At 45.4% G+C, this 13,689-nt stretch overlaps 1 protein-coding gene across 1 annotated transcript; it reads right to left on the bottom strand.

Annotated features, from left to right (window-relative positions):
* Nucleotides 1–821: 821 nt before the first annotated feature.
* LOC139401299 (cytoplasmic dynein 2 heavy chain 1-like) lies at nucleotides 822–12,045 on the bottom strand (the record flags this gene model as incomplete). The annotated part of the gene is made up of 11 exons (XM_071145641.1): nucleotides 822–982; nucleotides 1,057–1,183; nucleotides 1,291–1,433; nucleotides 3,794–3,907; nucleotides 4,573–4,681; nucleotides 5,710–5,958; nucleotides 6,035–6,162; nucleotides 6,288–6,452; nucleotides 8,376–8,478; nucleotides 8,714–8,858; nucleotides 11,894–12,045. Coding segments are annotated over 11 exons (1,596 nt in total), but the record flags the coding sequence as incomplete, so codon positions are not given.
* Nucleotides 12,046–13,689: the final 1,644 nt, after the last annotated feature.

Raw genomic sequence — 13,689 nt, 5'->3', positions numbered from 1 at the left:
CTATAAATACCATTCCTGGCATCTTATATGTTTCATGATGTTCTATTATTTCTAGTTGTCGTCATATATTATCTCCAATGTATCGTCCATGTAAAAAATAAACTGTCTGATCAGGATGAACAATACCTGGTAAAACCCTTTAAATTCTGAGTGCTATGCATTCTGCTAGTATTTTTACATCACAACATTGAAGTGTAAGGGACTCCAATTTTTTTTTTAGATAGACCGGGTCTTTATATTTGCCATCTGGGTCTTGTTTTAATAATAGAGAAATCAGACCTTCCTGCTGAGTACCTGACAGACTACCATTTCTATAGGAGTAGTTAAAACAATCTAACAATGGAGCTTTTAGTATATCAAAAAATACTTTTCCCTCCATATTCCATCCAGTTTGCTTAATTTTTGTAATAGATTACATTAGATCGTTCTTGAATTAGTTCCACCAGTTCTTTTTGTTTTTCCTCTAACTTATTTTGTCTCTGTAGTATCGTTTTTATTGCTATCTACCTGTACTATTAGTTCATGGATTTCCCTTGTTAGTCTGGTTTCTTTAGCCAGAAACTGCTTTTTTATTATTGATGAATATTGTGTATATGGTGTGTGTGTATATGGTATGTGTTTATATGGTGTGTGTATATGTTGTGTGTATATGTTGTGTGTATATGGTGTGTGTAATGTTGTGTGTGTGTAATGTTGTGTGTATATAGTGTGTGTGTATATGTTGTGTGTATATGGTGTGTATATGGTGTGTGTAATGTTGTGTGTATATAGTGTGTGTGTATATGGTGTGTATATGTTGTGTGTAATGTTGTGTGTGTTACCTGTAGATGTTGCTGTCTGAGAGTGAGCTGGCTCTGTTTGCTGCTGTAAATGGAGGTGTAGACGTGGAGGAAGGTCATGTACTGGCTGGGTGTGGCTCCATATTCTCTACAAGACTCATGGATCATCAGGAAGGAGCGACACAGATCACCCTGACCCGACGCTGGGAGGGACAAACGAGACAGAACATATCCACGAGTGACTAGCTAGATTAGAGCTAGTTCCCTATAGTCTGACTATGACTGACTAGGACTCTGGTGGCAGGGATGTTTTCTTCTACCTGAGCCTTTTCTCTTGTGGCCTTTCTCTCTCCACCACTCTTCTCCCCCTCTCCCTCCACCTTAGCCAGCAGCATCTCGGGGATCTGACAGGACAGCATCAACAGGTTATGAAGGAGGACAGAGCTAATGACAATATTATAACCCTGTATGATGCTATGTTCTCATCCCTCCCTCCATCCTCTCCTCCCACCTTCTTCATGCTGCTCTCAGACCATCCGTCCATCCACTGAACGGAACACCTGCGGTAGAGAGCCGGGTTGCTCTCACAGCTAATGGTGAAGTTAGAGTTGGTACAGTCCATGATCAACACTATGTGTAGGTTCTGCTGGATTCCTGAGAGACAAAGAGAGAGAGAGACAAAGAGAGAGAGACAAAGAGAGACAAAGAGAGAGAGAGAGAGAGAGAGAGAGAGACAGAGAGAGAGAGAGACAAGAGAGACAAAGAGAGAGACAAAGAGAGAGACAGAGAGAGAGAGAGAGACAATGAGAGAGAAGAGAGAGACAAGAGAGAGACCAAGAGAGAGACAAGAGAGAGACAAGAGAGAGACCAAGAGAGAGACAAGAGAGACCAAGAGAGAGACAAGAGAGACCAAGAGAGAGACCAAGAGAGAGACCAAGAGAGAGACCAAGAGAGAGACCAGAGAGAGAGACGAGAGAGAGACGAGAGAGAGACGAGAGAGAGACAAGAGAGAGACAAGAGAGAGACGAGAGAGAGAGAGACAAATTGAAAGGGAGATACACAAATTGAAAGGGAGAGACACAGCGGGAGAGAGAGAGAGAGAGAGAGAGAGAGAGAGAGAGACGAGAGAGAGACAAGAGAGAGACGAGAGAGAGAGAGACAAATTGAAAGGGAGATACACAAATTGAAAGGGAGAGACACAGCGGGAGAGAGAGAGAGAGAGAGAGAGAGAGAGAGAGAGAGAGAGAGAGACAGAGAGAGAGAGAGACGAGAGACAAAGAGAGAGACAAAGAGAGAGACAGAGAGAGAGAGAGAGACAATGAGAGAGAAGAGAGAGACAAGAGAGAGACCAAGAGAGAGACAAGAGAGAGACCGAGAGACAAGAGAGACCAAGAGAGAGACAAGAGAGACCAAGAGAGAGACAAGAGAGACCAAGAGAGAGACCAAGAGAGAGACCAAGAGAGAGACCAAGAGAGAGAGAGACCAAGAGAGAGACCAGAGTGAGACCAGAGAGAGACCAGAGAGAGACGAGAGAGAGACGAGAGAGAGACGAGAGAGAGACGAGAGAGAGACGAGAGAGAGACGAGAGAGAGACAAGAGAGAGACAAGAGAGAGACAAGAGAGAGACAAGAGAGAGACAAGAGAGAGAGAGACAAATTGAAAGGGAGAGACACAAATTGAAAGGGAGAGACACAGAGAGAGAGAGAGAGAGAGAGAGAGAGAGAGAGACAAAGAGAGAGACAGAGAGAGAGAGAGAGACAATGAGAGAGAAGAGAGAGACAAGAGAGAGACCAAGAGAGAGACAAGAGAGAGACCGAGAGACAAGAGAGACCAAGAGAGAGACAAGAGAGACCAAGAGAGAGACAAGAGAGACCAAGAGAGAGACCAAGAGAGAGACCAAGAGAGAGACCAAGAGAGAGACCAAGAGAGAGACCAAGAGAGAGACCAAGAGAGAGACCAGAGTGAGACCAGAGAGAGACCAGAGAGAGACAAGAGAGAGACAAGAGAGAGACAAGAGAGAGACGAGAGACGAGAGAGAGACAAATTGAAAGGGAGAGACACAGAGGGAGAGAGAGAGAGAGAGAGAGAGAGAGAGAGAGCGAAAGAGAGAGCGAAAGAGAGCGGGAGAGAGAGCGAGAGACAAAGAGAGACAAAGAGAGAGACAAAGAGAGACAAAGAGAGAGCGAGAGAGAGAGACAGAGACAGAGAGAGAGAGACGAGAGAGAGACAGAGAGAGAGAGACAATGAGAGACAAAGAGAGAGAGAGAAACGAGAGAGACAAAGAGAGAGAGAGACAAAGAGAGAGAGACAAAGAGAGAGAGACAAAGAGAGAGAGACAAAGAGAGAGCGAGAGAGACAAAGAGAGGAGAGAAAGAGAGAGTGAGAGAGAAATTGAAAGGGAGAGAGAGAGAAAGAGACAAGAGAGAGAGAGAGAGAGACACGAGAGAGAGAGAGAGAGAGAGACACGAGAGAGAGAGAGAGAGACATGAGAGAGAGACATGAGAGACATGAGAGACAAAGAGAGAGAGACAAAGAGAGAGACAAAGAGAGAGAGACAAAGAGAGAGACAAAGAGAGAGACAAAGAGAGAGACAAAGAGAGAGAGACAACGAGAGAGAGGGATAGAGATGAAGGGAGAGAAACAAAGAAAAATAAACAAAGAGAGTGTGTAATGGTTGGTGTACTGCTGTCCTTGTCCATTTACCCCCCAGCTGAAAGGCCAGTAGTTTAGTCAGAGGAACTCGGACGGAAGAGACATCTATTGATCTGATTCTGCAGTGTCTACAGAACAAACACAGGATCACAATAAACGCAGGGGAGGAGAGGGATGAAGTGAGAGGACAGGAGAGGGGGAGAGGAGATGAGAGAACCGAGGATGTGGAGATGTGCCGATGTGACCTTCAGTAAGACACTTAACCCTAATTGCTCCTATAAATCGCTCTGGATAAGAGCGTCTGCTAAATGACTACAATGTAATGTCATGTAGATGAGTAGCTAGATAGATGAGTCTCTCACGGTAGGCAAAGTAGTTGAAGAGGGGTCCGGTGAATCCGTCCTGCAATGCAGGATCTTTGAGAGAGGAGAGGAGGGGCTCCAGCTCCTCTGGGGAGTACAGGCCTGGAACCTCACCTACAACACACATATAACACACACTGATCTCAGTACAGTACAGGCCCCAGGCCAGTACCTCATCTACAACACACATTTTACACACACTGATATCAGTACAGTACAGGCCCCAGGCCAGTACCTCATCTACAACACATATAACACTGAACTCAGTACAGTACAGGCTCCAGGCCAGTACCTCATCTACAACACATATAACACTGAACTCAGTACAGTACAGTACAGGCCCCAGGTCAGTACCTCATCTACAACACATATAACACTGAACCCAGTACAGTACAGTACAGGCCCCAGGTCAGTACCTCATTTACAACACTGAACTCAGTACAGTACAGGCTCCAGGTCAGTACCTCATCTACAACACATATAACACTGAACTCAGTACAGTACAGGCCCCAGGCCAGTACCTCATCTACAACACATATAACACTGAACTCAGTACAGAACAGGCCCCAGGCCAGTACCTCATCTACAACACATATAACACTGAACTCAGTACAGTACAGGCTCCAGGTCAGTACCTCATCTACAACACATATCACTTTAAACTGAAAGAGTACAGACTCAGCACCTCACCTGGGATTTATGACACATGGTTTCATTTGATTTTATTCATCATCAGACATTGTGTATTCCATTTGTGTAGTTGTTTATATGCGACTGACCAGAGGACAGCAGGCTGTTGACCATCTCCAGGAAGGCTGGGTGGACAAACTGATAATCCTCCAGCAACAGCACCACCTGTTGGCCATCCAGACCTGCCAGCTGCATCACCTACACAGACAAGAACACACACAGTCAGGTGTGTGTGATTTGCAGCACGCTTTGCCGTACACACACCAGTGTTTCCCTATGATTTACTTTCAGCAGCAGTGGTAACGTTAGGGGGGGGGGTCCGGGGGCATTCACCCCCGTGACACCATCTGAAATATTATTATCCCTTTTCAAAAGCATTATCACCTGTAGCCCAACTGATGCAACAAAGCGACTTTAAATAAATAGTCCGAAGCATGTGGTTGTCCATCTGCATTTACCTCATGGAAAAACCCCAAAAAGACTGAATGCATCAAATTCTACAAATATACCTTGTAACTTGTCATTTTTTCTGGATCAAAATGGGGCATAGAGGGTGAGCGTGGTAGGAGTGTGACAGTGGGCGTGGCCAATGGAGTGGTCTCCAACTGAACATTTTAGAGACCCTCCTCTTGGCCGCAGAGACAACATTTTGCTATTTTAAAGCACATTTCCTGCAATTATACACATTTTGGCATTGGGCAGAGAGGAAATGCGCCGTTTTAAAGCTAATTTCCAACAAATCTAGATATTTTGGCATGGGGCAGAGAGAGAATGTGCTGTTTTAAAGCTAATTTCCAGCTAATCTAGATATTTTGGAATGGGGCAGAGAGAGAATGTGATGTTTTAAAGCCAATTTCCAACAATTCTACATATTTTGCAGTGGCTTATGCCATGTTCTTATGCTATCGGAGTGACTAAAACATAATAACAAAATGAATGCCCCATGCCATGACATCTTTGGAATTTTTGATTCTCCCTGACTAATTTTGGTGATTGTTAGTTCTCAACGATCTTATAAAAACAGAAATAGGTCCATTATCTTTTCTACAAACGTTATATCTGGTTTTAGTAGTGAAAGTTAACACTGAAAAAGGTTTTCCATTTCAAAAAAGTTTAAAGAAATCTAATAAAATAAGTCTACCTCGGCTAAACGAATATAGGGGAAACACTGCACACTAAAACATTAGGTCACAGAGACAGACAGACACAGAGGTATGACATCTTACGTTCTTCAGGTCATTGTTGAAGTGTTTGAGTGAGTATCCGCGGGAGATCTTGGGTGTGTAGAGTGTGTATCCATGCATGTGTGAGACCAGGGATGTGGCGGTGCGTCGCCCCACCCCGCTGCGCCCGGCCAGGAGCAGAGAGCCCCCCGGTCGACTCAGGACGCGGTCCACACGAGACACAAAGTGACACACCTCCCAGAACAACAGCAGATCCAACTCCCTGTTGTCACGACCATACAGGACCACTCCCTACAGAAGGCAGAGATAGATTAGTACACACACTCTCTCCCTGTCCTACACAATACAAACACACACCGACACTGACCTTGTGTATGACCTGGCGTAGGTCGGCAAAGTCGAGGCGTCCCAGAGATTTACCGTGGGGGGGCAGGGACTGACCAGGGGCCATCACTCCCCCTCCCTCAGACGCACCCCACGTCACATAGAAACCATCTGCAGGGAGAAAATACACCGTGTTAAATACACACCTAACTACACACACAAACCCAACCCACAGTCATACAGCATATAGAGCCACTCTGTCGAGGGAGAGGAGCCCTGAGATGTGTGCGTTTTACCTGTCATGTTGTCGAGTGCGTCGGAGCCCCAGTCACCTCGTATGACAGAGGAGAGGATGTTGTCAAAGGAGTGGATGTCTTTAGAGGAGACCAGTCTGTCTCTGAACAGCCTCTTGGCCTCATAGGCTACCACCTCCAACACTGAGTCTGTTATATTACAGTTCCCTACAGACAAAGACAGGGGTTAATACACACTGGACAAAACATTCAAAAACGCCTTCCTAATATTGTGTTACGCGCATACCCCCCCTTTCCCTCAGAACAGCCTCAATATGTTGGGGCATGGACTCTACAAGGTGTTCCACAGGGATGCTGGCCCATGTTGACTCCAATGCTTCCCACAGTTGTGTAAAGTTGGCTGGATGTTCTTTGGGTTTTGGACCATTCTTGATACACACAGGAAACTGTTGAACGTGAAAAACGCAGCAGCGTTGCAGTTCTTGGCACAAACTGGTGCGCCTGGCACCTACTACCATACCCCGTTCAAAGGCACTTAAATCTTTTGTCTTGCCCATTCACCCTCTGAATGGCACACATACACAATCCTTCTTTAACCTGTCTCCTTCCCTTAATTTACACTGATTGAAGAGGATTTGACAAGTAACATCAATAAGGGATCATAGCCTCCACCTGGATTCACCTGGTCAGTCTGTGTCATGGAAAGAGCAAGTGTTCTTCATATTTTTGTCCACTCGGTGGATACTACTACATTATACCATACTACAGAAAGACACGCAGCATCAAGACAGCTCAGTGTACACACACTAACACACCAGAGAAGAGAGTTGAAGTGATGAGAGAGGGCGTTGTGACATACTCGGTGGATACTACTACATTATACCATACTACAGAAAGACACGCAGCATCAAGACAGCTCAGTGTACACACACTAACACACACCAGAGAAGAGAGTTGAAGTGATGAGAGAGGGCGTTGTGACATACCGTGTAGAAAAGGTAAGCAGCAGGAGGGAGGAGAGCAAAAAAACGATGAGTCATGGAAAAAAATAAGTTTGTCAGCAAACGCTTTTAATTAAAATTAATGATTGGACTCCCTATCACAGGGAGAACACATTGCAAGAGGGAGGGAGGGAGTGACAGAGGGAGAGATGAAGGAGGACAGAGAACGGAATGATGAGAGAGAGAGGGAGACGGGCGACAGAGGGAGCAGAACAGGGGAGAGGAAGAAAGCGATGGTGAATGCAGGAGACAGGGAGAGAACTACTGACTTTCAGAAGATATTCTGAAATATCCAACAGCAACTAGAATCAAAGGCCAGTACAGTATAAAGTTACCGTTACCAAATAATGAGACGTTTTCAACGAGAAGTCAGCAACAACAGAGAAAACCCATGCAATTAGCAGTATGAAGTATTGCAGAAAGAAATGAAACTTTTTGGGGACAACTTAAAATGGGTCCCAAAAAAAAGATGTGTAGTGCAAGGGTTCCCAAACTGTTTGGGCCCGCGTCCTCATCTTTATACCCCACCTTGTAAAACAAAGGTAGGTAATCAACGGCCAATGTTTATTTGGCCTATGACAGTCTATTACAAATCAGTCTGACAGTATTTTGGAGAGTAATTCAATCTGAATGCAGTCTGGTTTAACGTGACTGAAATGCATCAGAAAGGTATCGGGAAGTTCAGAAGACCATCAAGTGATAATGATATTTTTTCCCCGGGTCTGATTTAGTTCCTGGTCTTGTCCACTCTGTTCTAACGGCTTGTGGGCATAGTAGAGGGAAACAGGAAGTCCATATGTGTTCCTGAGAGTCTTATCTTTCAGTGATGGGGTCATAATATTTTCTAGCTTAAACCATTTAAAAAATGTGTTGGAAGAAAACAGAAACCATTCTGTTTATTACAGACGTATCTAGCAGCTACTGGAGGTTACTGAAATAACCCCGGTTCTGTGAAGCAAGCAAAATGAACCAAGGGGAAACCCTGGTGTGGTGATTGTGATCTAACCACGTGGTTTAACAACGTGGTTTGACTATAGGTCTCAGTGGACAATGAGCCGTAGAAGCAGAGGCAGTAGTGTGAGGTGTGATCTGACCTCGTGGTTTGACCGTGCTGTTGTGGTTGACTCACCTGCGGACATGTCGTATCGCAGCAGGCTGAGCACCCACTGGGTGAGGACACACGGAGTGAACAGGTAGTGACTGTGGTCATCCACCGTGAACTTCGCCTTCACCTGAGACCAGAGAGATAGAAATACACACACACACACAATACAGCCACTTATTACACAGGTGTGTGTGTGGTTTAGATTTGCCTCCCTAAGAGTGAGGATTAGATATAAGAGGCAGTAAGTAAGTGCTGTGATAACAGCAGTCTAATCTAAAGCTGCTGCTTGGAAAGACTAGAGCAGCTTAACGCTGAAGCTTTACTCTGATAACACATGAACTCATCTGAGACAGCACACACACCTGTTCATAGACCTGTACCAGAGACCCTGCTAGCTGGTGTGTTTTCCCAGTGCTGGCCCAGACTGCCTGGCTCCCAAGGCTCCTCTGGAGAACAGGCTGCAGGTACGCTGAGTAGATGGTCTGGAGCTGCTCCCTGTCTGGATAACTAGAGAAGAGAGCAAGTGTCAGTGTGTGCGTGCGTGCATGTGTGTGTGTGTGTGTGTGTGTGCGCGTGCATGTGTGTATGTGAGGAGAGTTGAGCAGCTCCTCACTCACGGAGGGGGGGGGGGGGGGGGGGGGGGGGGCTGCCGCTCCAAATTCGCTCAATTCATTTAACCAACACCCATATAGTTTTTGTGACTGCCTGGACCTACCAATTGGTTTTGAAGTATTACAATCAAACCATATGATTTGAATAAAAAGTATTATATAATCATGAAAAAGAGAATGTAAGTAGCGCTCATCATTTCAAATAGTCTACATGTCATATTAAACAGCATATAAACTCTCTAAATAGGTCAGGAGCCAGACAGGGAGACTAAGAAAGAACAGAAATGAATTATTTAGGTTATATTATTTCAATTATTTCAAGGCTAGAGCCTACAAAGAAATACATTGTGAAGCATTAGCGAGTGTGACACACTAGCCTGGTAGGGACTTTAAGAGTTCAGTATTTAAACAACATTCGTTGTATTAAATCATTACAGTCTATAAATTGCGCATACAGGGTGTGACCTCCATTGAATTAAATACAAATTAATTATTAGGCTCAGTCTACAGTGCCTTCGAATAACTGCTTAGAAACACGAGGCCAGTCTACGGTGCCTGGAGAGCCGGCCAGTAGCGGATAACATCCTCTCTCCTCTTACAGAGCTACTGGGGATGCGAGACAACCTTTTGGCCACTCTTACAGAGCTACTGGGGATGCTGAACAACCTTTTGACCCCTCTTACAGAGCTACTGGGGATGCTGAACAACCTTTTGACCCCTCTTACAGAGCAACTGGGGATGCGAAACAACCTTTTGACCCCTCTTACAGAGCTACTGGGGATGCGAAACAACCTTTTGACCCCTCTTACAGAGCTACTGGGGATGCGAAACAACCTTTTGACCCCTCTTACAGAGCAACTGGGGATGCTGAACAACCTTTTGACCCCTCTTACAGAGCTACTGGGGATGCTGAACAACCTTTTGGCCACTCTTACAGAGCTACTGGGGATGCTGAACAACCTTTTGACCCCTCTTACAGAGCAACTGGGGATGCTGAACAACCTTTTGACCCCTCTTACAGAGCTACTGGGGATGCTGAACAACCTTTTGGCCACTCTTACAGAGCTACTGGGGATGCTGAACAACCTTTTGACCCCTCTTACAGAGCTACTGGGGATGCTAAACAAGCTTTTGACCCCTCTTACAGAGCAACTGGGGATGCTGAACAACCTTTTGACCCCTCTTACAGAGCAACTGGGGATGCGAAACAACCTTTTGACCCCTCTTACAGAGCTACTGGGGATGCGAAACAACCTTTTGACCCCTCTTACAGAGCTACTGGGGATGCGAAACAACCTTTTGACCCCTCTTACAGAGCAACTGGGGATGCTGAACAACCTTTTGACCCCTCTTACAGAGCTACTGGGGATGCTGAACAACCTTTTGGCCACTCTTACAGAGCTACTGGGGATGCTGAACAACCTTTTGGCCACTCTTACAGAGCTACTGGGGATGCTGAACAACCTTTTGACCCATCTTACAGAGCAACTGGGGATGCTGAACAACCTTTTGACCCCTCTTACAGAGCTACTGGGGATGCTGAACAACCTTTTGGCCACTCTTACAGAGCTACTGGGGATGCTGAACAACCTTTTGACCCCTCTTACAGAGCTACTGGGGATGCTAAACAAGCTTTTGACCCCTCTTACAGAGCAACTGGGGATGCTGAACAACCTTTTGACCCCTCTTACAGAGCAACTGGGGATGCGAAACAACCTTTTGACCCCTCTTACAGAGCTACTGGGGATGCGAAACAACCTTTTGACCCCTCTTACAGAGCTACTGGGGATGCGAAACAACCTTTTGACCCCTCTTACAGAGCAACTGGGGATGCTGAACAACCTTTTGACCCCTCTTACAGAGCTACTGGGGATGCTGAACAACCTTTTGGCCACTCTTACAGAGCTACTGGGGATGCTGAACAACCTTTTGACCCCTCTTACAGAGCTACTGGGGATGCTGAACAACCTTTTGGCCACTCTTACAGAGCTACTGGGGATGCTGAACAACCTTTTGACCCCTCTTACAGAGCTACTGGGGATGCTAAACAACCTTTTGACCCCTCTTACAGAGCAACTGGGGATGCGGAACAACCTTTTGACCCCTCTTACAGAGCTACTGGGGATGCTGAACAACCTTTTGACCCCTCTTACCAGGCTGGGCAGGGATCCAGAGTTGTTTTTTTTTATTTTCCTATAGGTAGGCCTAAAGGTTTTTAGGCAAAATAACCCTATCAAAATGGAAAGTTCCTTCAACGTGGGAATATGCCAGGCCAATTGGGCCAAAATCAATTATGGCCTGTTGTATAGATAATAGAACAAAAACTAAACTAAACTTTTAAGAGATCAGACTTTTAGTTTAGAAATACTTTGCTACAATGACACACTTCGTTATCTACCTACCTTTTAGCATTTGCACGTAGTAAGTACACCCTCATGCTTTCATGAGATGTGTTTTTTGCACATAGTAAGTACACCCTCATGCTTTCATAAGATGTGTCTTTTCAGATTCCACAATGATTCTTTAGTTGTGGACATTACATCATCACACTCCCTCTCTTGCTATTGGTCCTCATGTTTTTAAGTCACCTTGATTTAGCATCTGTGTGTTTTATCAGTGTCTTTATGAAAATATTTAGTGAACTCCATGACAGTAGCTAAAGGAAGGGGCTATAACAGCACACAAGTAGACCACAAATGCATGATGGGACGGGCGCGCCCTGAGCTCATGAAGTGAGAGCTACAGGAGCACTACTGGAGTGAAATTGGAGTGGGAGAGAAGGTCGACGCTCCAGCCTTTGGGAATCTCGCTCCACGCTCCAGTCAAAATGGGTACACTCTGCTCCTCGCTCTGCTCCAGTCAAAATGGGTACACTCTGCTCCTCGCTCTGCTCCAGCTCACATACTGGTCTGTGTCTGTGTCCCTACTCACTCTATGGTGCAGATGCGCACAATGGAGGTGAAGCGAGAGGTGAGTGTGTGTCGTCCCACAGCGCCTCCTGTTGACATGGAGGCCACCACCTGGACGTTCTCCAGACCCACCCAATCCAGGTTCTCATCATAGAACCCATGGTACGTCAGCACCTAGAACACACAAGGGGGAGGGAGGAAAACTCTGTCACGTTATGACAGCTTGACTAATTTCTGTCTTACCCATCGATCAAGAAATAATGTATTTTCAGTGTTGTATTGCATTGAGTTGTGTTGTGTTGTATTGCATTGAGTTGTGTTGTGTTGTATTGCATTGAGTTGTGTTGTGTTGTATTGCATTGAGTTGTGTTGTGTTGTGTTGTATTGCATTGAGTTGGGTTGTGTTGCATTGAGTTGTGTTGTGTTATGTTGTGTTGTATTGCGTTGAGTTGTGTTATGTTGTATTGCATTGAGTTGGGTTGTGTTATGTTGTGTTATGCTGTATTGCATTGTGGTACGTCAGCACCTAGAACACACAAGGGGGAGGGAGGAGAACTCTGTCACGTTATGACAGCTTGACTAATTTCTGTCTTACCCATCGATCAAGAAATAATTTATTTTCAGTGTTGCATTGAGTTATGTTGTATTGCATTGAGTTGTGTTGTATTGCATTGAGTTGTGTTATGTTGTGTTGCATTGAGTTGTGTTGTGTTATGCTGTATTGCGTTGAGTTGTGTTATGTTGTATTGCATTGAGTTGTGTTGTGTTATGTTGTTGTATTGCGTTGAGTTGTGTTATGTTGTATTGCATTGAGTTGTGTTGTGTTGCATTGAGTTGTGTTGTGTTGCATTGAGTTGTGTTGTGTTGCATTGAGTTGAGTTGTGTTATGTTGTGTTGCATTGAGTTGAGTTGTGTTATGTTGTTGTATTGCGTTGAGTTGTGTTATGTTGTATTGCATTGAGTTGTGTTGTGTTGCATTGAGTTGAGTTGTGTTGTGTTGTATTGCATTGAGTTGTGTTATGTTGTGTTGCATTGAGTTGTGTTATGTTGTGTTGCATTGAGTTGTGTTATGTTGTGTTGCATTGAGTTGTGTTGTGTTGTGTTGTTGTATTGCGTTGAGTTGTGTTATGTTGTATTGAATTGTGTTATGTTGTGTTGCATTGAGTTGTGTTGTGTTGTGTTGCATTGAGTTGTGTTATGTTGTGTTGCATTGAGTTGTGTTGTGTTGTGTTGCATTGTGTTGTGTTATGTTGTTGTATTGCGTTGAGTTGTGTTATGTTGTATTGAATTGTGTTGTGTTGTGTTGTGTTGCATTGAATTGTGTTGTATTGAGTTGTGTTACGTTGGGTTGTGTTATGTTATGTTGTATTGCATTGAGTTGCGTTGCGTTACGTTGGGCTGCGTTATGTTGGGCTGCGTTGCGTTGCGTTACGTTGGGCTGCGTTACGTTGCGTTGCGTTACGTTGGGCTGCGTTACGTTGGGCTGCGTTACGTTGGGCTGCGTTACGTTGGGCTGCGTTACGTTGGGCTGCGTTACGTTGGGCTGCGTTACGTTGGGCTGCGTTACGTTGGGTTGCGGTACGTTGGGCTGCGTTGGGCTGCGTTACGTTGGGCTGCGTTACGTTGGGCTGCGTTACGTTGGGCTGTGTTACGTTGGGCTGCGTTACGTTGGGCTGCGTTACGTTGCGTTGCGGTACGTTGGGCTGCGGTACGTTGGGCTGCGGTACGTTGGGCTGCGGTACGTTGGGCTGCGGTACGTTGGGCTGCGTTACGTTGGGCTGCGGTACGTTGGGCTGCGGTACGTTGGGCTGCGGTACG

The sequence above is a fragment of the Oncorhynchus clarkii genome, unplaced genomic scaffold (assembly GCF_045791955.1).
Source record: "Oncorhynchus clarkii lewisi isolate Uvic-CL-2024 unplaced genomic scaffold, UVic_Ocla_1.0 unplaced_contig_10468_pilon_pilon, whole genome shotgun sequence".
Lineage (NCBI taxonomy): Eukaryota > Metazoa > Chordata > Actinopteri > Salmoniformes > Salmonidae > Oncorhynchus > Oncorhynchus clarkii.
This window is presented reverse-complemented; position numbering and strand designations above follow the sequence as displayed.